Here is a 25,532-nt window from a genome sequence, read left to right on the forward strand (position 1 = left end):
GTCTACGACGCGCGATAATCGACGTAGAACCGTACACGGTGAAAAATGAATCGCTCGATAATCGTATTTATTCTGAAACGAACGATATCGTGAAAAGTGATTCAAACTTACGTACGGGACTTGTTCACGGAATGATCAAGTTCTGAAAAACTTCGATTAGTTTTCTCTAATCACAGAACTCGTTCCGTATCGAAAGCATCGAAACATTTTCAAGCAATTTGATAACTGTTCGGTTCGAAGTTTCCACGATTTTTCTTTCTTATTTTCTTACGAAAGATTCGGCTCTGATACAGATACCGCGAATCGCGGCCCAGATATTTCCACCGCGAACTATGCGACGCGATTGCACGTCGGTTTACTCGCAACTCCGCTGTATTCTAAGGACGTTCAGTGCCCCGTGAGAAAAGCATTGCCGTAACAGAAGGAATGCACGGAATTCGCTTAATAACCAACTCTACCCTCGGTGCACAACATCGAGAGGATCTATGTAAAGCACTTTGCCACTGTTTACGTTTAGGAAGTTGGAAATACTTTCGATAAGGACTATAACAGCCACGTGAATGTTTCACGAGTCTCTCCGACGTTCGATCGAAATCACGATTGGATTAATTTCGATTGGCTGGAACGGGCCATCGAGACACCACTTATCGACGATCGTTTCGAAATTGCAAAGCGTTATAGGATTTTTCATTTGGTCATCGGATACGAGTGTTCAATGAAACGTGCCATAATAGGGAACAATTACGATCGGCCTTCGGCGGTCTTAGCGTACGCTAAAATTTCTGCTTACGTATTTTCGTATACGTGTCACGTATTGATGACTCAATCGGCTGTACTCGAAGTCCAGCGAATGTATAATCTTTTAAAAACACGGCTCGCTCGCCCGCGCGCCACCGCGCACGGAATACGGATTTTCTCGCTCCTAGTCGAAGTGACTCGCTAACACCTTCTGAAAATGACGGAACCTCGTTCAATATTTAAAAGCACTTAACCGCGAGCTGGAACTTTTTCAAATCCGTGAAACGCGCCGCTGAGAATTAATTCCGCTTCGTTCGAGGTGATCCGTGCAAATTGTAGATCTCGATCGTTCGACGAGCCAATTTAACAATATCTACACGGTGCTTGTGAACGCAAGAGCAATGGTATCGATCAACTGTTTCCACACGGTAAATGTCCGTGATCAGAGGGAACGTTTGTTGATGCGATTTTATTGTTCGGTGTGACATTCGACACTTTGACAGCGATGATTCGCCGTAGAGGGTGTTTTGTAAAATGTTGGGAGAATTTCAAGGACGAATTCAACAGATAAGAGTAATAAAAACATGCGAACACGTTGGTCGTTCTCTTTGATTTTGTTCTCCAGCGCGAGCGTCCAAGCGTTTTATAATTCTCGTTTTAAGACGAGCTAGCGTAACTAATTCCACACAGCGGTTAGCACCTCGTGATGCATAATTATGCAATCCACGAATGGTATTATAATAAATTTTGAAATTCGCTTCGGTTCTTTCCTTTTCTCATAAAAGAGTCACACTCCCTCGAGATATCTACAAACACACATACACACAGATTTACTATAAAAATAAACATAAAATGTTATTACAAACTTTTCTCATTGTATTTGTACGCAGAACATATTCCAGGTCCACATTTTATGAAGTGCCCTGTATAAATTAAATATTCTAGTGTAACGAGAAATATACATAGTTACAACGTCGATTAATTTTTATCTTTCAACAGCGACCTTAGAATGGTGCAGATAAGAATTGAATAAATTATCATCCACAACTGTGTCCAAGAATAGAATTTTAGATTAATTCCTAATCGCGTGCAATCTTCCGTATCGGCTGAAAGGCCGGTAAAGCGGACTGGAGGAACGTGAAACGCGACGTTCTCTAAAAAAGAAAAGAAACTATCGAAACCGAATAAAAATGACGAGGAAGGCGACGAGGAGGGATCGAAATGAAAATCGTAGCAACACTCGTACGAGTGTTGCTCGCGAGAGAGACACGTTCGAGGAAAAAATTCGAATCCCACCTGGGCGTTACGCCACTGCGTGGGACGTTGCACAGTGCAGTCGAGCAATGCACCAAGGTCGAGGCCACGTATGCCGGTACCTGAGAGTGCATCTCGCTCGTGTACGCGTGCGACCAACACTCGCGTAACGTGTTCACGCTATTCGCCGCACGCAAACTGGTGTTAAGTGCAAGGACCTCCCCTCGCGTGTTTCAGAAATGCTTGCTAATTTGGCGAGGGCGATTCTCCAGCTATGCAATTCGCGCAATAGAGAATCGCACGGTTTCTGTTACATCTAGCGACGACCGTGCGGAAAAATCTGCATACGGCCGACTGGTTATGCAAAAGCAGTTCACTTTGATTTTCTCCCGCGTACTTTTGCATATTGATAGAAACCGTGAAACGACGCGCCGCGAGAATATTCCAAAGAGTTAATTGAGTGTTTATTAATGAACTGACGGGCTAAAAATAGTCGATGCTCGTTGTTAGGTAAGCAGTAGGGCGTGGTCAAGGTGGGGAGGGGAAAAAAAACAACTGAAAAAGTAGATGTACTTCTACTGAATCTCTTTTGGAGGATGTGTCATTTTTCTAGTAGGTAACACGTATAATTGGATTAGAATTAGTTGGTTGTTCAAGGTCACCGAGGATCTATCCCTACCATGTACGGTTTAATTATTGTTTTTGTAGTTCTAGTTTCAAGTAGTAGATGTGTTCTCTGTCTTTCAAACGGGGAAGTAAACTGGTACGAAGTAAAAGTGGAAATCCTTTCTAATTAATGATTGACTGACTGAAAAGTGACTTTCAGCGGTCCATTGCTTCGGGACTGACTATAGCTATATTTTCACAACAAAAATTAATTATGAATGCATCGTATTATAAAGAATAAACACGTTGCAGTGTAGTAGATATAATAATATTTGTATCATTGTATCGAAATATTTCGTTGGAGCTTTTAAATTATCAAGTATCTTTACTAAACGACAAAGTCGTTTAAATAAATGATCCTCCGATTATTTTGAACAATATTAATGCGAAAGGAACTGTGTTATAAAACAGAACATTTTAAATTACTATAAGAGATTTATAGCAAAGAAAAAAGATCACTGTGGATTATTTTGATACCTCGCGAATTGAATAACTTTTCTCTTTTAATTTACCTGCACATTCTTTTGATGAATTTTTTAATACGTTTTCGATGTGTCTTATATACTCGGTTGTTTTCACTCTCCTTTTTGCCTTTGTTTTTCGATTTTGTCGAATAAGCGTAAACATTGGAAAAGTACTGTGCAATCTGACTTGAAAATGTTGATGACATTTATGGAATTTGAAACGATGGAATGTTTCTTACATTAGATACGGCTGTTTCTTCCCTTTGCTCGTTAAATTATGATTCACCCGAGATATTTCTTTTTTTAGTAGTAGAGATAAGATACGGGTATATCTGCACTATTTTTAAAGGAGTATCGACTTCCAATCTTTTACGGCACTTTCTCACGCATACCAAAAGCAATCACGCCTGACCACTCGATCCTTTCTTGCTCGTCGATTCACTTACAGTTTCCATCGAAGGATGATTAAAACCGGATCGAATTAAAACCGGTCAAGGTAACGTCCTTGCAACCTGGATGGTCTTCTGGCCGAGGAATTCGGTTTTGCGAGAACTCATCGATCAATCTACTTCACCTGAATAATTATTTACCGAATCTCGATCATTTTTCGATTATCGTTATCGACGTAGCGAAATACTTGATCCGATTCGGAAATAAAAATTTTGCTCTTGACGTACGATAAAAACGTCAATAATTCGGAGGGCAAAGACTGTTTCACCGCGATAAACGGTTGTTTTTTTTCAATCACAACAAAGGAATAATTACCATCGACGATAATCTATCGCGACAGAGAAACGTACAACAAAGAGATTATTTTCTAGACAACTTTATTACATATCAGAATACAGCCTACAGTTTGTAAATTAGATACTTATTGATATACTCTTAAATATAAGTAACATCCGGCAGGCTTAAATAAGAGACATTGCCATCTAAAGTCCGTTAAAAAATATGAAAAAACGATTGTAACCGGATAAAAAATAAATTTGAAAGTCATAATGCACATTGCTTTGCTTTATTATCGATTACAAAAAGTCCCCAGTGTGTATCTGTGTGATAACGTATATACGCATGTATTTATGCACGCATGCATCTATGTATGTATATATGTACGTATGTATATGTATGATGTGTGTATGCACGTATGTATAAACGTATGTATCCATACGTGCACGTGTGCGCGTACGCGTGTGTAACGATATGTCTGCGTGTGCATGGTTTGTGTTGCAAAATTCAGGATTGCCGAAGTCACGGGAAGATGCCGGGTATATGGATTTCATTTTATATTTCCTGTTTTCTTTTTTTGCGTGTCGTCTAGAATCACAACATGTACATCGTGTTATGTCTTAATGTCGAGGAAGAGCCCGTGGCAGTGAACAGAATGGATATGTAAATATAACCTACGATCTAGAATAGATTACGTGATTTGATACATTGCTTTTGCATGCATTGTTAATGATATTTTCTTTCGTGTAATTCTTTATAATCATTATATTCATTTTCATTTGCTTCTTCTTCATCATCATCATCATTATCATCATCATCATCATAATCATTATCATCATCATCATCATCTTCATCTTGTATAGTTTAACTAGCAAGCATATAACAACTGATTTTTTTTTTTCTCGTACGATTAGTTTCATGATATGACGTGTCAATATGTAGTAAAGTTACTCTCAGGGGACCGCCAAAGTCAAACCATAAATTGTCTTATTAATATAATTTAGCTATACAACGGTGTATATCAAAACTTATAAAATACCCAAAACCACTATGACGGTTCCCCTGACCCTGCATTTGCGCGATATATCATCTCTCTGATATGCGTTTAGAGCCAGACTTCTTATTGGTCATTGATTAAGATTAAAGTTCCGTGGATCCTCGTACGTTGTACGATCGATCGGATTGATATTTCTGCCTGACATCATCGTCGATATCGTTCGAACGTTCAGTGTCCTCGAATGTGGTCGCATAGTCGTTACTTAAAAGCCGGTGGTGGCGCCCTTTGTCCGTTTGCTTTCGACGAGTCCTCGCTGGTCATCACTGTTACCAGTTCGCCGACAGCTTTCCCTAAGTCTCCTAAAAGAAAAGTAAAACGTTACATTCTTTGCACGTGTAGATTCGGTGGCCTGTGTATTTCTTTTTTTTTTGGAACGATCGAAAATCACTTTATCGTTAAATACACAAATACGGTTATTCACATTTAGACGGTTATTTTCAATCGACTACATGCACGCATACACGAATAACGACGAGAATGGTGTCTGGCAGGTGAAGATTCGAGTTATGGACTCCTGATTGTACATACGCAGAGACAAAAAAGCAACGAGCATACAAGAGAATGAGAACGTAATTTGAATACAACGCGTCGTATATAGTCGAGGATTGGACGCAAACGTTAGCCGATCTGTTTGCGACCGTATCGTATTCAGTTTGTTCGTTTTTCAGCGATCGGAGGATTTCAATGCGTAACGAGTATATACGACGGTATCAAACAATAAACGATTCTCGACTCGGTGAGATTAGACGTATCAGAGTTGTGCGGATATAAGATCCAGCGGGAAAAGAAGCATTGATAGTCTCACCTTACATCCATCCTGTGGCGTGAAAAAAACAGGAAAGCAATGTTATTGTTAAGCAGAAATGGTTCGTGCATAGAACGTTCGACATAGCAGTTTTATTACACTACATAAATGATTACACGATTGAGTAGTACACCAAGGAGGAACGAACCTGCCATGTGTAAGAGATTACCCACATTATGGGCAACGCTGTGAGAATGCGGTGGCGGTGGTGGCCTCTCTAAACTGCTCACTCTTCCCTCGTTCGAGCCTCCACCACCTATGTCCATACACCCATACCAATAAGCTTATGCTAATTTCTTTGGCACTATGTGAAACGCGCATTAATATGCAGTTAGTACAGCGCTGAGAGAAATACCCTGGCGTCCATTTATTCTGACTGTGATTCGATTAAGTACATCCACGTTGACAACAACTGTTCGTACAATCTAGTGTGATATGTATGAGAAAAGATATTCGAGCTACGCGCGATGGATGCTTGATTCAAATAAAAACAGATGGGAAAGAAAGACTCCGATTCTGATAGATGATTATCGAGAGCAAACATCGATGGGACTTTGATTCGCTAATTCTATTTAAAATTCAATTGTCACCGGTTACGAGCTCCCAAAATGATCGATACTCGATCACGTGTTACGTACCCGGGGAATCGTGATAGTGCCCGTTCATTTTCGCCGGGGAATCGGTCGCCAATTGAGACGCTGTCACGCTCCGCGTCTGCAACGTGCCAGTTTTCGACGGCGAAGAAGCATTTGGCTGCAACAAGTAGCAAACATTCTTACCAAACGTCGTACGGAACGATCACGGGGGATGCGATACGTTGCTCGAAACAATCGGAGGATCAGCTCGTGTGACTCGACGATCGAAAAGTATAAATCCCGGTGTTTACGTAATACCGTGCGTGGAGACCTCTTTAATTATCGCGAGCAGCGTACGAACGTTAAAAAGGACTCGCATAATTTGAATCTACATCGTCTAAGAGTTGTCTGAGTCTCTGCAGTTGCGCTTCCAGTTGACGATTGTGATCCTCCAGTATCTGCATGCGCGCCTCCAATCTGCCCTTGTGCTGTCTCAACATTTTCGCCTCGGCGATCATGTTGCAGTCGGGTTGCCGGTTCCCGTGTCCGTCCTCGGGCGTCGATCCCGGTGTCTGTTTCGAGCGTAATCGTTCGTACTCGGCCTGGAGGGTCGCGTTCTCCTCCTCCAGTTCGCGTATCATCGCCTCGAGCTCCTCCCTTTGCTCCGCGTCGATCGCTGCCATCACTTGAACGGGACTCCTGGGCACGTTGACGTTGTCGCTGCCGTTCAAACTCTGACAATAGTGGGCTATCAGTTGATGCTCGTCGTCGCTGTCCGGCGTTGAGTTGCTCCTCGTGCGTGACAGCTCGACCTCTGCCAAACGGGAGGCGTACAATTCCAATCGCGAATGCATGTCCTGGCTCAGGGAGCTGTGCTGGGGCGATGGCGCCGGGCTCTCCAGGGCGTCTCCCTCGAGCACGGTCTGCACTGGCAGATAACCAACTCTCGGGTGCTTCTTGAAGTATCGTTTCGACTTGAATTTGTTCCGTAGTGCCCTCGTGAAATCGCGTACGTCCTCTCCAGACGTGGTCTGCGGAATAAATAAACAGATATTGTTGCTCGAAGTCACAGACACGGACGCGTTATACCGCGAGGGCGAGATATATATACATATATACATATATATGTATGTATATATATATATATATATATACGGGTGCAGCGAAGTGTCTTACCGCGGTGCAGTACTCCTGCATCGGATGCGTCAGCTTATGGTTTTTCGCTTTGCGCCCGGAGAAGAAACAGTTCTGGCACATGTCGAAGTTGAAGCATTTCAAGCAACGATATCTGAAATCGAAGAAAAACGGGTCACGGTGTTGTAACGACGAGGTCTCTTTCGGTGGATTCGACGCCGTGGAATCTCAACGATATAACCGTCGTACGTACCTGAATCCGGTGATGGGGTACTCCTTGCATATGTTACATTTCGCTTGATGCTTGGCGCTCTCCGCCGCGGAGAGTCTATGAAGCACAGGCAGCCAGACCATACTTTGCGGCTCTTGTTGCAGCCAGCTGAGAAAGTGCACGGCTTCTATTTCATTTTTGTCCTTTCCAGCCTTCTCGAAGCAGCTGCGAACGCTGGGCTCGATGTTTGATCCTCCGAATGCCGCCACTTCTCCCAACTGCCTCGGCACTTGAATGCAGTCGTGCAACAGTAAACCCAGTTTACGTTGATCCACCAGCCTGTTCGGATCGGCGATCAGGCGAAACAGATCTGGAACAGGTCGAGCTCGTCACGATATTTCACGTATTTCGAACGTCGTGGGTGAAAGGAATCGATACGAAACTCACATCTATACTTTTCTTCCAGGTGACCCTTGCACAACAGTACCAAACCGACCTTGAAGGACAGCACGCGAATTTGACCGGTTCGTTGACTGGAAAAATAGGAAACGTGTCGACGATTTATTAAAGGACGATCCGTGGGACTGGGTGCGAGGTACCGAGACAACCAGCAAATTATTCGATAGACAACGATGGGCTCGATTACACTCACCTATCGTATACATTGAGGAGCCAGTTGATGGCCAAATCGATGCACAACGGCACAGACACTTGCGTCGGATTGTCAGCCGTTATCACTTCGTACAGAGACGTCAGAACTGTCACCATGTCGGGAATGTCGATTAGTTTGTCGTTTTGCGCACGGAGCCCGTGCGAATCGAACTGTTCTAATGCGGTGGAGAGACTCAACATATCCACTGCAAAGGGAAGATCGATCAATACAATATGCAGAAATGAAAGTTTCAACGTCTTTCTAACAATAATTGCAACTGTTGTACGCAACGGTTGTATCGATTTTACGATTAGAGGGAAAGAATCGGCTGGTTCGACGAACGAAATAATTTGCTCTAGAATCGAAACAAAATTAACCGGTCACTTTTGGTCACTTCACCGGTTTCTGAATCTCGTTGAACACGATTTGTACGCCACGTCGACTACTTGTTTCTCGTTTAGATAATACGGAGCGGCCAGTTATTCTTGAACAGATTCTAGCTTCGAATTTATACAGAATCTTAATCTATTGGGTCGTTCGGAAAGTAATTTCCCTTTTTTTTTCGGTGAAAACGAAACACGATTTTTTTAGAGTGTACAAACATTTTACTAAATTATATATTCTCCATTTTGGAAAACGAAACGACTCTCCTTTCTCTGAAATGGAGAATGTATGATTTAATAAAATGTTTATACACTCTAAAAAAATCGTGTTTCATTTTCATCGAAAAAAAACTAAATGACTTTTCGAACAATCGATACGACTAGTTTCTTTTCCGCTCTGCAATATTCCGCGCAAGCAATGTTTCAAATTAACAAGTTTCTACTCCAAACTGGCAAAGAGAGCGAGACATAAAATTTTACTCGGTTTCGAACTCGCGCAAAGACCAACGACGATAAGTCCGTTTAATAACGGCTCTGTCTAAAGTTCTAATAGAAGTGACAAAGTGTCACAGTGATATTAACGAATGGAACCATAGAAGAATGAGTATCACTGACTCGCGGGGCGAAACAGACCCGTGCACAAGATCAAATCTATCGACGACGACGCGGTACGTCATCGCAGCCGGACAAGTGATTAATCGAGGAAATTATGACGATTAATGAACGCGCCGGGAGCAAGCTGTTCTGCAAGACTGCTCGAGGGCCGGTGGATCACGGCGAAACGAGCGAAATACTCACGGCACAATCGTTTCTGTACGGTGCGCAGCTTCATCGCGGTCCTGTACGCGGAAAATCGTACTTCGTTCAGGTCCGCCAGAGAAGACATCAGCTCTATCATCTTCGGATGATCCCAATGGGTGGTCTCCGACTGATGGCTAAAAACGTGCCCGTGCATTAGGATGGAAAACGTACCGACCGACGGATTAAGAAATTAATGAAATTTGGTAACAGGAAGGGGATCCAGCGGATGAAAGTTTGCAAAGTCGAGCGCCCGGGGAAGAACTTTGTTTAATCTTTATTAAATCCGGACGGTTCTTGGCACGGAATATGTTTCAGAGCATTTAACCACGGGTCGACGGTTTCGAAGATCTCTGGGAGCCGAAGTCTCTTTCGAGATTAACGAAATTTAATCCCATCGATCTATGGGACGAGGTCCTGGAAACCACGTGAATCTTTCGAAAAGATAACAGATCGATCTATCCGAAACTTTGTATCGGTTGAATATTGAAACGAACGAGTTTAATGTTATAATTTCGTAACTGTTAATTCGACGATTAATCGATCAACGCGCGAGCTTTCTTACAAAGAAGCTTTCTCTCAAAGAAAACAGGTACTGTAACTGTTCTTGGATTTTTGTCCAGAAGAGATCGTCGGTAATCGAAACTTGAATCTCTTCGTTAATACGGGTAACGATATAAGACTAGAAATATTTCACTCGGTCGTTTAAGCCACTTTCGATTCGCTTCTCGATCTACATCGGAATTTATATGATTTCGTCCGGTCCGACTGAATATATATTCGCTCTCGGACGTTAAATCCCGGCTACTTGCGAATTCCCGCGAACTTCTTGTTGTCTCAGATCACAACGGTCTCATCAATTATTCGTTTGCTTGCGTTAAGATCGCGGTGGAACGGGATTCGGGGCGCAATTCGGTCGTAAATTTAAGGCGACCGGCTCGAGAGCAAGGAAGATCGATTACTTGATATAGTAAGGCACTTTGGCGGGTGTGAGGGCTCTCTCCCATGGTGGTTCCACGCTGCTCGCGAGAAAAGCCTGGCTACCCGGAGTGCTGCCATCCTTTCCAAATCCGCTTAGCAACTTGTAACGCTCGTCAACCGCCACTTGCAGCACCTTCCACCTGCGAAAACACGTGAAAAAGTTACCGTCTCGTGACTTCTCGTTCGGTTTGACGACGGAAAACCGAGAAATAACCGCTTCGACCACGATAAGTACGCTCCCGAGAACGGGACACCATCCCGCGAACGTAAATAACGAAATGGCATAGAAGACGATTGACTTTTTCCGGTATGTCGAATAGTTTGATTTTTTAATGGCCAGATCGAGCCTTCCGAGTGACGTTTTATAACATTCTACGGGGTGGCCACCGAAAGGCCATAAAAGGTTTGAAAAAGTTTTTCCAACGTTTGGAAAAGTCACGATTTCTTCATTTTCAATTTCTCTTTATTTGCTCGCCATTTCAGGGATATTGGCTTTTTGTACACGGTACTACGAAATTTGTTAATTATGTTCTAACATGATGTAAGTAACATGATCAAAAATTAAGAGAATATGCGTTTGTGAATGTTACTTTTGTACAATATTATACCAGTCTTTCGGTGACAGGACTGTACTTTATAACTTTAAATCCGATTTCTAAGCTACTCTACTCTGTCGTCGAAGTTCCCTTTGGGTCTTAATACAGTACTACCCGGTAATACTGCAGTTGGTGGAGATTGTAGAACAATCTAAGAGGTTTACAATTAGTAAGATATTCTGTTGTGCGAAGTAAAATAAAATTATTGTATCAATTCGTGAAATATATTCTGTACACGATTTCTAAGCTACTTTACTCTGTCGTTGAAGTTCTCTTTGGGTCTTAATACAGTGCTACCCGGTAATACTGCACTTGGTAGAGATTGTAGAACAATCTAAGAGGTTTACAATTAGTAAACGCACTTGGAAGATATTCTGTTGTGCAAAATAAAATAAAACTATTACATCAATTCGTGAAATATATTCTGCACATTTTTTTCGTTATTAACATATACTGATCATTCAAATTTTGTCGACCATTTCTAATATAGTTACACGAAAAGATCTCGTTTAAAGGGAACCAATAATTTTTGAAATGTTGCTTTAAAATGGTTCACAACGTTTAATTCGTTGTCGAGAATGAGAAAAAAATTGGCGAGATCTCGATGAAAGTTTCTTTCGGAAAGTTTCAAATAAATGTCGCTGTTTGTTGTTCTTCGTGAACTCAATCCCATCGAATAGTTCCAGGATCGTACTATCGCAGGAAATCTCGGATTCTCGCGACACGAAAAGACGGGAACACCGTGGAATTCAACGGAATTCGTACCTGGTGTTGAGATCTTCGAGTTTCGCCAGCAAAGCATGAGAAACGATGACGCTGCTCGAGGCGAAGACGCTCGCCTGATCGTTCGCGTCCTCGATGTTCCTCTGAATGGGCACCAGCCGTTCGCCGAATTTCTGCAATTGCTCCAGCAATTCCGTCGCCTCGTTCGCGTCGCTTGGATTTTGCCAGCCGCTTTGGATCGCCTCCGCCGCGGCCATCCGCGACGACAGATCCTCGAGTAACTTTTGGAAGACACATATTTTCTGCAAAAGAACGCGAACGATCCAAATTTATTTCACTCGTCGGGACTAATTCACAAATCGAATATTATCGGGTCGCTCGGAATGTCGTTTCGTTTTTTTTTTTCTTTTGTGGTGAAAATGAAACACGATTTTTTTAGAGCGTATAAACATTTTGTTGAATCATACATTCTCCGTTTTGGAAAACGAAATTACTTTTCGAGCAACCTGATAATAATAACATTTTCAAGACGAGTTTAGTAGGACACCGAATAGGATATTCGGATACAAATTTAAGTAGTTTAGAATTTTATATATTTTTCTGGTTAGTTTGTATTTAAATTTTGTATTATGGTTATGTATTTGAAAATTAAGTTAACGAAAATGGGCGTGTATTTTGAAAATATGAGAGTATTGCCTTAGTTTGATAATTAGAAAGTTTCTATCTGCAGATTTGTGTTGTCTCTGTCTTCTGAACGCTATGGTGGGCGGAGAGAAGCGATTAGAGTGGGGGTAATCGAATGTGGTGGAGGGAACCGGCAGTGACCTCGCACGGCCAATATATTCTGCTTTAAATGCACAACTTTGAGTAATCGAGTAAAAACAAGTTGTCACACTTTCTGCAAGTACGTGATCAATTTTTTGTTGTATCATGTATCCGTTTGGTCGTAAACCAGGGGATAATTTTTACGCAGGCCGCTTTGACAAATCGAATTTACGCGATTACTTCTCGAAAACTTTCGCACCTCGAACGATCTTACGTAATGCGTTTTTATTGCAACGTTAAACACCTTGAACATAATACACGCGATAACGTTCTCCCCACGGTGTTCACTCGCTGAGAAATTGTTTTTTAATCTCGGGTTCTCGCGGTGTACGCATTTCGTAAATTACGTGCCACCGTGAGAATCAATTTGCAAAAGGTAAAGAAAGGATAACCCCCGTGTAGCGTTGTTTTAAAAAGAGGGAGCAACTTCGCGGCAGCGAGTGCATCGTTGCACCCGCGAGAGGGAAAAAAAAGTCGTTGTTGAACCTCGTTAAAATGTTTTTTAACTTTTTTTCTCGCCGGTGTTGGGGGAACAAATATTCTCACTACGTATATTATTCAAAACATTGTACATCACCGGGCTCAATTGGAAACAATATTTAACATTTACATTAATTCGCGTTCTTTTTTTCACGCGTAATTATTTCGGCACGTTGCTCGTCGCGTCGTACCATTCACGAATTCTGCACGTTTGTACATCCAGCGCAGGAAAAATTGCTGTAATTGCAATTAACAATCGTTTCGGTTTCATTGTACCCGCAAATGATGTATACCTTTGTGATAAAAATTGCAAAAATCACGGTGTGTACCTCGTTGACCAGCGAGGCAATTTTTATAAAATTCATACGATAGATATCGATACGTTCTCTTTGTTTCCTTTCCATTATGAATTACCATCGTGATAATTTCTTACACGGTTCCCGAAGCAATCAGAATTCCATTTAAACGAAATTCTTTGACGTACCCTCGCGATCGTAATTTTTCCATTAATTATATTTATCACGGAGCGACCGTTCGACCAAACGGAAGATATATTTCGACAAAGACAATGAACCCATTTTACTTCGTTTGTTTCCACGGTTGAGTTTGAAAATAGTGTTCCCTGGTGAACGAGCGGACAACGATTCTGGGAGAACGCGAAGCCCGCGTTCGCGGCCCGAAAAGAAAGTTACAAGCGTAATTGTCGGGCCAGAAGTTTATGGTCACGAAAACCACATTTATGGTTTACTGGGTTTCGCGCGCCCATACGTACGCCGGTCAACTCTGAGTAATCGTTGCTGTTAAAATTCAGCATAAATTGTGGCCGAGTCGAGCGTATTTCGCGCACGGTGGAAAGATCCGTTGGCTTGGTTTCGGTAAATAAAAATCGATACGTCGGTGAAAGGGCCTTGTCGTCTGAGAAAAATAATGCATCGTTTGTGGTGGCGAAAATGAAGAAACTTTCGACTACGAAATTATTTCACCTGGGGGGTCTGGGTTCGATATTAAATTGGAGATTTTGTAACAGTGGTCGGGAATGATTCAGAATTGAAATTAAATCACGGTGGGATATCACTCCTTCGAAGTAACTCGGGTAACCGGTGTTTTTTTAGGAAAAGTTAATTTTTAATTATAATTTCTTCCGCTTGTACGTGATTCAAAAGAGAAGTCGGTTAGCTGAATATATTTGCGAAATTTTATTTGCGGACCGATGCGACTGGAGAGTAATATTTCGTTGAGAAAAATTTTCGATGTAATTCTTTGGATTTTTAATTTTCATATTATTTAATCGAAGTTGATCAAAGTTTAAACTAAATTGTATTAATTTCTACGGGTAATTTCTACGTTTAACAGGTTCTTTAAATTATTTAAGTTCCTTTTCTCCACTTACGAATGCTTCGCAGTGAGTAGGAATCTAATTTCGTTCATTTTTAGGGTGTTACAAAGTATGATATAATTACTTTAAATATACATTGTTTCGGAGATTGTCATCGAATATTTCAAGTTCTGTTTGAATAATAGAGGAAATGTTGCATAAAATATTCTCTTAGAACAAAAGAACATTTATATCGTACACAATTCGAGTAACGGTTATGTGACCGTATTTTGAAATTTATTACGATCACGTACCTAAATGGGGTGCAACAATTCCGTACTCTAAATGTTCCTTTTGTCGGTTCACGCCGTGTGAAAGTTACCAAAGTTTTAATTAGGGTCATTCACGCAAATCGAACTTTCTAAGTGTTGTTTAAACACAATTTAGATAGTATACAACGGGCTAATGAATAGGGAGTTTAACTCAGTAAACGTTCTGAATTTCGCTACACGTTCAAGGAATACGAACTCCAGCCTCAGAAATATCGAGGAAATAAATAAACGTGGAGTAACAGAGAACGACGTGTAGGTGTTATGCAAACAATAATTATTTACGCGTAGACAAAAAAGGACACCCAACGATCTCGACAAGATTATAATATTTTCATAGAAATAAGATTCTATTCGTAACTACGCATAGATAAAAAAAAAAGATATCCAATGATCTCGACAAGGTTATAACATTTTCATAGAAAGAAGATTCTACCCATAACTACGTATAGATAAAAAAAAGATATCCAATGATCTCGACAAGGTTATAGTGTTTTCATGGAAATAAGATTCTACCCATAACTACGCATAGATAAAAAAAAAGCGATATCCAATGATCTCGACAAGCTTATAGCATTTTCATAGAAATTAGATTCTGCTCGTAACGAGCAACGAAAACACTTTTTATTCGATCGTCGATAAGAGAGGTAACCGTTGAAATCTCGTAGCGAGTAACAAAAAAAAAAGTTTCCTCGCCGATCGAATGGATCCATGTAATGTTCCCTTCGCCTGGTCGCACTATAAAAGGGCTACACAGCAGCAATCTAGATAACGCACCTTTTTTCCACTCCAATAAATTACATTTAACGCTGAAACGGCGAAACGGATTCGTGAACTCGCGGGATAAAAGGGGGACGCAACAATAACCCTTAAACAACACCTAACATCCCTTTCAGGTCGGTCTGACGACCCGAAAGCATCCAGTCGCTCTTTCCATTCATTCGATTACCTCCCATTCAAGCGTTCTACCCTTCCATCGAGCGTTTCTCGTTTCCCTGGTTAAGCCGCCGCCTTTTCGCGGTCGAACCTCGACACAGAAAGCGGGGGTTGAAACCACGGGGCGAGGAGCTGGCGGTTACGAAGAAAGCCATTGCGGCTGCAGGGACGCATTTGTGCGCTCCTTTCAGATTTTATTTCGCAATAGAGGAGAGTATTGGACTCTTAATTCACAATAAAATAAAGTGTTTCCTGGTGGTTGCCGAACGAACGAACGAACGAACGAACGAAGAGACGTTCCTGCGCGAGAAATCTCGGAGCGCATCGAACTCGATGAAATATCGTCGAACTGTTAATCTAGGTCACTGAAATTCTCCGGTATTAGCGCAAGCTCGATCGAGGCTGAATTTGGGACGCTCGTGGTCTCTTTTTCGATTACGAGTCACATTACGAATTATCGCTACGAGGATACCTTTTGTTTTCATATTCGATATCAAATCCGTACAAAGTAGGCAGAGAAGATTATTTTGATTTAGTATACCCGTTAAAAATGATCGTAATCACAAATTTAATGAGTTCTTTCCTATTAATCGATCAGTGTTTTGTATACTCGTAGTAACATTTATTGTTCTAACACGATATGTTCAAGTATAAATTAGTTATTTCATGTTTTATATACTTTCATTTGTATGTCAGTTATTTTCATTTACATTTTGGTTACAATTTTATATTTTCTATACTGTCACAGTTTCATATTTAAAATGTTAAGTTAACGAGTTCGAATAAGAATATGAAAAGGTCTTCAATCTGAGCATGCTCGTAGATTTTCGTTATTATCGTCCATCGAACGCAAGGATGGGAGGAGCCAAGAGACGAGAGATGACTCGGTGGGGGTAGTCGAGCGTTATGGAGAGGGGGACGATCGTTGAGTGACCTTGAGCGGCCGATACATTCCGTCTCGAGCGTAAAACTTGAAGTAATCGCAACGCGTTGGCTCTCAGTTTTCCCGTGTTAAATCTATCTAACGATCTAATAATTAAATCTATCTGATATTTCTATACGGCCAGGAGATGAATCGGCCCGAGCACCGATAATTAAGAATTCGCGTTTTGGGGTTAAGAACGCGGCCGACAAAAAAAATTCCGAAAGTAATGCGCATAAAGCGGAGAAGCGGGAAAGAGGTGGGGGTAAAGAAAGGAAGAACAAGGCAGAACTGTGGGAAAATGGGAGAACGGGGACAGAGTGAACAGCAACGAACAGTAGAAGGTGGGAACAATAGGCAGAACGAACAGAGACGAAGAGAGAGCGAAGCTGGAAATAGAGGGGCAGAAGTCTAGAGGAAGGAAGGGCAGGGAGAGCGAAAAAAGGGTCGGTGCGGAAAGAGCAACGAGGAGAGAATGAAGGAAACCGGGAGCGAACAGTGGAAAAGGGTCGGGAGAGTCTGCATTTGCATTCCAAATAAACGCCGACGACGGACGTTAAATCGCTCTAATTAGTCGTCCCGCTGTGAAAGTACTTTTAAGCGGCACTTGTTCGGCATCCAGCGCGCGCGTTCTTAGAGCGGAAAGCGAAGAAAAAGGCGTCGAAAGAGAAAGAGAGAGAGAAAGAGAGTAAAAGAGAGAAAAAAGAGAGAGAGAGAGAGAAGTCGATGCCGGAAGTTAGGTCGAGTTGTCGACGAAACGGGAACCGAAGCTGTCCGAGTGTACGTCGATAAGGATTCACCGAACGAAACAATATACACTCTTCTTTACTTTTCACGCTCGAAGGGATCAGCTGATGGCTGATAAGTGGAACGTTGAAGTCTAGATAGTGAATAATGTTCTCAACGGTGGAACGAGATATAAGTATTCCGGATAACTGAAAACCTGAGGACTTAGTTTCGTTTCAGTTATCCGGGGAAAACTCTCCAGGACGAATCAAAGGATAGGGAATATATAAAAAATACTTCGATGTTGATTTTCTTTTTCTAGAGTTTAAGGAGACCGAGGTTTCTTTTAAAGTGTAGCTATGTGTATAATTTTCTTTAGAGTCTCGCGAACATAGTAAACCTTTTGCGACATTTGAATAAATGTGCCACCGTGTACGACTCTGAGCAAAAAAGGTAAACCGTAAAGCGCGACGTCGAGTCAGCATCGACGCAGAAGCGATAAAGCAGAATTTCGTATTTTTATCTATAAAAAAAGAAAAAAAAAAAGAAGTCGTTTAATAGAGCATCCGCTCGTATAAAACGCCGAGGAAGATAACGGATACACAGATGTTTTAATGCGTATCATAATTTTGAGCGGAACAACCGTTCGCTGTTGCAAAGTTTCGAGTAACTTTTTATAACCGGAATAAAGTATCGAATATTCAAACTGGCGCGCATTCTACCGGCCGATTCTAGAGGAAAGTTCAATATTTTACGAGAAAAAAAAAAAAGAAAAAAAACAACAACAACAAAGTTCTCGCGAAATATTTAAACGAACAGTCGTAAGAATTTTTTTCCTCCCGCTTTCCAAAATATTTACCCTCCCTCCCGGCCCACCTTGTTTGAGTTTAAACATTCGTCGAAAAATATACTTTCGCCAAGTTAATATTTATCATATCGCGTCGGTTCTTCTTCTCTCTCTTTCTTTTTTCTTTTCTTTTCTTTTCTTTTTCACAGGTATTCGGTCCCGTTGAACAAATTTAGTCGAACTAATTAATGGAAGCGGCGTACAGGTAAATTCACATGCTAATTCGCCGAACGATTCCCGAGCCAGGTCGCGCGTTGTAATTGTTTACTCCCATTCGCTGGTCCCGTTACGACAGTCCTCGTACCGTTCTTCCCTGACACCGTTCCAACCGCAGGTGTCAATAAACCTAATTAGCGGCGCGCTTAGCGACGTCGTAATTGCAACCCCTGGCCACGGTTCAGCGCCGCGGCGGACACCGCGTTCCGTTTCGGCCCGTTTCTTCGCGCGACGCGCGAAAAACTTATCGTGATCGTGTCTCGTTATGGGCTGGATTTATTCAAGCGCACGCGAACCCGCTACGCTTGCACGCATCGGGCTAAGGAACGAGCAAAAACCGCGGTAATTCGATTGTAACAGTTACCGTCTGACGCGGAGACAATCTTCTGATTGCACGCGAACGACCGCTAAGAACGACTGGTAAAAGTATTTTGATACGGTTACGGAGAAACTGACCCCCGAATTCGAGCGATTCTTCGAATTTCGTTTCATTTCGCAGATTCGAGTAGCTCGAACCTCGGGGGAAGTCTTGGTGAAACGTTGCAGTGTTGATATACTCGGTGGAAAGTGTTCAGAATTTTTTAAGTATTGGGTCGTTCGGAAAGTCGTTTCGTTTATTTTTTTTTGGTGGAAATGAAACACGATTTTTCTTAGAGCGTACAAACATTTTATTAAACTCTATATTCTCCATTTTGGAGAACGAAATGACTTTCCAAAGAACCCAATGGATGAAATTGGTTATGGTAATTAATTTTTTCGAGTCTGTCCTCTTTTCGATCTTAACGAAAGTTCAAGATCGAAAGGTTTGCATAGTTTTTACAATCGACAAAAGTTTCGACCTTGAACTTGTAAACAGGTCGTCGTGTCCGCAAGGTCTTTCCTTCGAACGTTTTCACCTTGGTCGACCTTACCAGACGAACGGTTGAATACATCTACCGATAAAAAAGTAGAAATTGACTTTCAAATGCCCTTGAAGCTCACGGTCCCCGAAGCCTACGCTCTCGAATCGAACTCTTACGAATCTTGTTATACTTCTTTCGTTATTTCTTGTCTATACATTATTTTAGCCAAGGTATTATACACGATTCTCGTACAACGGTACGATAACTCGTTAACGTTGACTACATTCCTTTAAGAGTTCTCGGTACAAGGCAAAAAAACCAAATAAACATTCCTAAATAATTTTCTCTATTATGCAACACGACATCGTGACGGTTCAAAATTCCGTTCATTTCTCGCAAAATGTATCATCCATCGTCGCTACGATTGAAAAGCTACAAGTGGAACTATACCCGCACAATGGTTCCCCATTCGCGATAAGACGGTCCGTTACGCAGCTTGTTGGTTGTAAAAAAGAAAAAAAAAAGAGAATCGTTTTGATTGCTCGCGAGAATCGGGATTGCACCGGTAGCCCCGCGGCGTTGAACATCTGCTAACTCATTCTTGTCTTCGCGTAATCTTCTCTCCGCGAGACATTCCTTATCGAATACCCGTTCTTCTGTAAACTTCTGCCCCGCTAGCACTCTCCGCCACTCGAACATCGCAACAACGACGCTCGCTGTACTCGCGATGCGCGTTCTTGCAACGAGACCATCTTGGCAACCGACCAGGACGCGTATCCACGAATCAAACGCGAACGAGTCCAGTACACGTATCTCGTACGTCTGGTGTAAATTTACCCTCGACTCGCGTTTCGACTCGAATTTACAATATTGGATCGTTCGGAGAGTCATTTCGTTTTTTTCTTCTTTTCTGTTTAAACGAAACACGATTGTTTTTAAAGTGTACGAACATTTCATTGAAGTACGCGAAGTATATAAAAATGTTCCATTCCAGATTAATTTTACGACTCGAAGGATTTCCTCGAGGTTTCTGGTAGCGAAGAAGCCTCGAGTGCAAAGGGTTAACCCTTTCGCTACGGAGCGCATTACCGAGTAGTTGACACTGAGGTACGGAATGCTACGAAGTGAGTGGAAGTCGTTTCTTGATTTTTAAATTTCACAACGATATTTATTATATTATACTTTATAAAATATAAAACTTTGTAATCGTAATTTATTTTCTTATGTATTGTATTACAACGCTCAGATAATATTTTCTAATACAATATAACGAAATTACCAAAGTATTTAAAGCCAAACACAGTATTAATAATCGACTTTGGTACGATAAAGTCCAAAGCATGGAACCACGCATAAACCAAGATCACATTGTGAACAACAGTACCTCGACTAACGTCTTCTTCGGCGTTTACCACGAACGATACATTTTCGAACTTGATTTTCTTCTTTGGTGCCTCATTCGAGGCATTTTCGATGCCAAATACTCAATTGACAAAAGTATCTCGTGTAAAGTATAAACCAAAAGTATACATTGTACGAACGTACATATACGCTCTCGGTACCTCAGCGACCACTTTACCAGAGCGTATATATACGTCGTCAGCCCCAGACCGAATAATTGTTTTCGTAAGACGAAAATTACGAAGAAATTTCTATTTTGTAAATTTCGAGTAGAAGTGCACCGGTTGAAAATCTCGAAAAATAATCTAAGCTTACTTTTCTTGTAAGTGAACCAATTTAACCACTTTCCCTTCGTATATGAATGGTCATTCTTCGAGATACGGAATGTTACGAAGTGAGCACATACGCCCGCCGTAGCGAAAGGGTTAATGCACATATATTTCGTCGCATTTGCGTCTTGGCTCGTTCAGTGCCCCCTCTACCATTGGTGCATTCCGCTCGGGGCGTGCATCTCGTTCGTTAATCGAATCAATAGCGAGTTCTATCGCTATCGAGGAACGCGAGGAAGCCATCGACGCGCAACGAGTGGAAAAAAGAAACTGCACCGGGGAACCGAATCGAGGGGCCGGTGTTGTTCGCGACAGACACCGAGGGGGTCGTTTAATTCCGGTAATAAATCCCGGCGGAAGGAAACGTACGAGGGTCGAAAGCAACGGGAGGGAGCGTTCAAAATGAATGTGTTCGCGTCCGGAAATAAGATTACAGAGCTATCAATACGTCCCCCCTTCCCCCATCTCTGTTTTTCACGAAGTTGGCGCACGAAATCGTCCCGACAAACTGGCGAACGAAAGTGCGCCAGAAGTCGCTCGTAGGGGGACGAAGCGAGGACGAAGGGTGGGGACCGTAGGAGGCGGAGGACGAAACAATTTTTCCTCCGCTTGGCCGTCTGCAATGTCATTTATTATGTAGCCAACCGGGCAATTAAAGTTAACTCGGCCGTGCTTTCGTTCTTCTCCATTTTCTCTCTGTCTCTTTACCCGTTCGGTGTACCCCTGTACGTCTCGTCCCCCTGTCTCGCGTCCTGGCGAACTTCTTCGCGGAATTTACTAAGCTAATTGTCTGGCGCCGTCCGATACTCCGTTTCGCCCGTTGCACGGTCCATTCGGTAATTAGCAGCAGCGCGTCGCGCAATTTTCTTTTCGGGGGATTACGGAGGAAACATCGCGGCGAACTTTTAACGATCAGGGGCCACGGGTGACATTTTTCGCCGAGTTCGAGACTTCGTGTGAACGATAATTGATAAGAGGGGGGTCTGTGAATCTTTGGTTCGAAACAGCTGGCTGTTCTCGCGTGGAATTTTTAAGATCCACACGGGAGGATGGCTGTGAAGCAAGGTGGAAGGCAGATTGAAGATCGTGGAGAGTGACGTTGAGGTTTTTGAATTTTTAACACTTTGCACACGAAGCTTTTACTAGCAGCTCGATGAAATCCTTCAAATCGTTGGAATGCGAATTTAAAACGGAACATTTTCATTTCAATGTTTCGAGTAGAAGTCATTTCGAGTAGAAGTACACCGGTTGAAGATCTCGAAGAATAATCTAAGCTTACTTTTCTTGTAAGTCAACTAATTTAAACAATTTTCAAAGCGAGCCTTTCGTTAACACTCCAATAAGTTGCTAAAGGTGATTAACTGATCTCGGTCTTTGATAAAATTGAAATCGGCAGGTGTTTCGGTCATATTTTCAATACACATTCGTTTCGACGCTAATATATTCTGTTTTCGTTTTCGTCCTTTCGTTCACCTAGAATCTTCGACGCAGAAATAAATCAAGCTGTTCGTATTTCGCTCGACCCAAACTTTTGTCAACAAAGGCGATACACCCGTATCGTCCTCTGTATTACCAGGTACCATATTTCGAAGTTCTTCAGTCTTTGGGAAACTTTCGTATCGTGCGTTTCTGTTTCTTGTAAATCCGCGAGCGTGTTCTCCGAGAAGGTGAATTACAAGCGTAGCGATCGGAAGAACTATCGATACAAGAAAACTCTGCGAATGTCGTTGATGGGAATGAGTAAATTTTGCGTTTCCTACGGAAGGATGCGTACATCTGCGATGGTTCTCGCGTGAAATTACCATGTGAGAAGAATAACAGAGTGCATTATCTCAACCAAAGTCCTCGACAGTCACTGGCGGAGAATATTAGCGTAATTTCAACGGATAAGCAACCGTACGTCGGAAAAAAGATCGAGCAGAGGTGGTGAGTACCGAGAATACATTATTGTTATCCGGAAAAGTGGTTCCATTAATGCATAAAACTTCGATATACCGAGTAGCGAACACTCGCAGGAGTGGGAAATAAATTTGGTTATAAATAAGTTTGATATACCAAGTACTTCGAGTACTTACGCTTCAAGGTTTTAAATAGATGTTTCAAGTACTTGGAGTACTCACTTAATGTCGCGCACACAACGACACATTTCATAAAAAATCCTCGATCAAACGATCCGTTGACAAAGCGCACGATGAATAAAAACCGAGATACCTTCTATAGTTTCTTAGAATCCACGCCGGGCTGTAGTGTTTACAATGTTTTTAGCAACTCATCCGCGTATTTCCTCATTCTGTTCTTTATGGTGTGCTGCCAAGAGTTCTCATCGATGAGTGACGCAAGTGAATATCATTTATTATGCGTGTCGAGTCCCGACAGAATCATTGTTGCATTGTTCCTGCCACACGTCTCTAACAGAGAAAGTTCCGCGGAGATTATTTCCAGAAGCGCGCGTCCAGTATCTAAAGCTTCCAGAGTTTATTTCTGCAGTCCTTGTTACACCTCTAATGTTTCTTCGTAAAATTCGTATAATCGTGACTTGGACCAATTACAAGGACCAGAATTTAAAAGACAATGTTTCCCGATAAATTATCGGGTTGTTCGGAAAGTGATTTCGTTTTTCTTTGGTGAAAACGAAACACGATTTTTTTGGAGCGTATAAACATTTTATTGAATTACACATTCTCCATTTTGGAAAACGAAACGACTTTCTGAACAACCTAATAATAGTAACATTTACAAGATGAATAGGACACCAAATAGGATATCTAGATACAAATTTAAGTAGTTTAGAAATTTATATATTCTCCGGTCGGTCTGTATTTAAATTCTGCACGCGATGGTTATGTATTTAAAAATTAATTTAAAGAAAATGGGCATGTATTTTGAAAATATACATCTTTGGACTCTAGAGGAGCGATTATCACCTTTTCAAGCGTTTGCAAAATTTTCTTCGTGGTAAAAAACTGGCATCAAGTGAGGCTTGTGAAAATGACCTATACTGTGTTTTACCTAGTCAAGTTTTTTACCAATAGGGACGAGGACTTCTTCGATCGCGAAATTCTGAGATTGCCTTCCAAATGGACAGAAGTTATCGAACAAAACGGCGCATATTTGATTAAAATCCGAAAATTCTAAGTATGTTAATATCATCGTTGAAATGAAGAGAAAAAACGCTCAGAACTTTTTACTTCGTCTATTAACCCTTTGGACTCGAGTCGCCACCTAATTCACTGTACTATTTTCGATCCAGGAAAACTTCGAAGTTTGGAATTCAAATTGGAATTGAAATATCACGTTCTCTTGGAGTGTAAACGCATGAATGCAAAGTATACAAAAATGTTCCACTCCGGATTAATTTTACGACTTGAAGAATTTTCCCAAGGCTTCTGTTTCCGGTAGCAAAGAAGCCTTCTCGAGTGCAAAGGGTTAATATACATCGCCCGAGATCGATCGTTTTACCTTCAATTATAAAAGTCCGGAGCAACGACAAAAAAAAAAGAAAACGTCCATAAAAGCTGCGACGGGGGCGCTAATCCCGATGTCACGGTGTTTTAACGACGGGGTAAATATACCCATCAAACCGAGACATCGTCAAAGTGACACACGGGCTGGCTTCGTGGCGCGAAAATAAAATGTATCGCGAGTGGCAACGGAAGAAGAAGCGTATAAACGTGGCTGCCACCGAATTCCCTCATAAATATTCAGTTTTCCCGCGGTCGTTTCTGTTATTTATTACATCGCCGTGCAGGAGGACAAAGAGAAGGCCCGGCCGAGGTGACTAAGCGGCAATATTGTGGCGCCCCGACGTTGGCAATACGCCATGCGCATCTATTATAAATCCGGCCTCGTAGCCTCGCCGAAGTACCCTAGACCTTCACCTTAGGCGTCTTCGCTGTGATTCTGACCCGCGTTCCATCGATTTCTCGGATAAAACTCGGTTTCTCGACGCGAACCGGCCGGTGGGGCGTTCAAAATTTTATTTTTATCGCGAGTCCGTGGCGCGTGGGTCGTCGAACCCGTAGCGCGCGCCGGAAGCCATCGCGGAGCGCGGTTCGTCGCCGCGACGCGTCGCGGAGAAAAACGAAAGTCCAATTATGGGGAAACGAGGTATTTCGTAAGGATTGTACGTGCTTTTCTAGAAATTCGAAACACGATTTTTTTAGCGTGCATAAACATTTTACTAAATTATATATTCTCCATTTTGGAGAACGAAATGACTTTCCGAACAAACTAATAAAATTTGTCACGAGTAGCTTACAATTTCTCGAGTACAGACGGTGTGGATTCGTTCAAGTACCAGTTCGATGCAATTTGAATTTTTTTTACGTATCGGAGTAACCGTAATGTGTTGAAATACGTGCACACCTCGAGTTTTATTCGACGGGGAATAATTTTGAAAAATCGTTCGAGAGGTGTATATTTTCGCGAAAATAATAGTCGGAAGATAAATACATTATACTCGTCCATGCAGATAAGTTTGTCCCGTGTAATTTGGTATTGCGCGCGATGCTGTAACGAATGATTAATTCACCGGAATAATCGTTCGTCGGTTTATCGGAATTATTTGCATACATTAATACGGTGAATTTCCCCCAATCGCA

At 41.9% G+C, this 25,532-nt stretch overlaps 1 protein-coding gene across 5 annotated transcripts in view; it reads right to left on the reverse strand.

The window, feature by feature from the left end:
- Positions 1-5,064: 5,064 nt before the first annotated feature.
- Positions 5,065-25,532, reverse strand: part of LOC143151865 (dystrophin, isoforms A/C/F/G/H) — a 741,778-nt gene continuing 721,310 nt past the window's right edge. For all 5 annotated transcript variants that reach the window (XM_076321330.1, XM_076321326.1, XM_076321329.1 and 2 more), the window contains 11 exons: positions 11,806-12,065; positions 10,426-10,584; positions 9,464-9,600; positions 8,283-8,487; positions 8,078-8,163; positions 7,673-8,000; positions 7,462-7,573; positions 6,678-7,316; positions 6,349-6,463; positions 5,859-5,966; positions 5,065-5,204 (listed from right to left, as the gene is read on the reverse strand). In XM_076321330.1, the coding sequence (XP_076177445.1) occupies positions 5,104-5,204; positions 5,859-5,966; positions 6,349-6,463; positions 6,678-7,316; positions 7,462-7,573; positions 7,673-8,000; positions 8,078-8,163; positions 8,283-8,487; positions 9,464-9,600; positions 10,426-10,584; positions 11,806-12,065 (2,250 nt within the window). In that variant the 3' untranslated portion in view covers positions 5,065-5,103. The remainder of the gene's footprint in view (positions 5,205-5,858; positions 5,967-6,348; positions 6,464-6,677; positions 7,317-7,461; positions 7,574-7,672; positions 8,001-8,077; positions 8,164-8,282; positions 8,488-9,463; positions 9,601-10,425; positions 10,585-11,805; positions 12,066-25,532) is intronic.

Source organism: Ptiloglossa arizonensis, chromosome 10, assembly GCF_051014685.1.
Source record: "Ptiloglossa arizonensis isolate GNS036 chromosome 10, iyPtiAriz1_principal, whole genome shotgun sequence".
In the NCBI taxonomy this organism is placed as follows: Eukaryota; Metazoa; Arthropoda; class Insecta; order Hymenoptera; family Colletidae; genus Ptiloglossa; species Ptiloglossa arizonensis.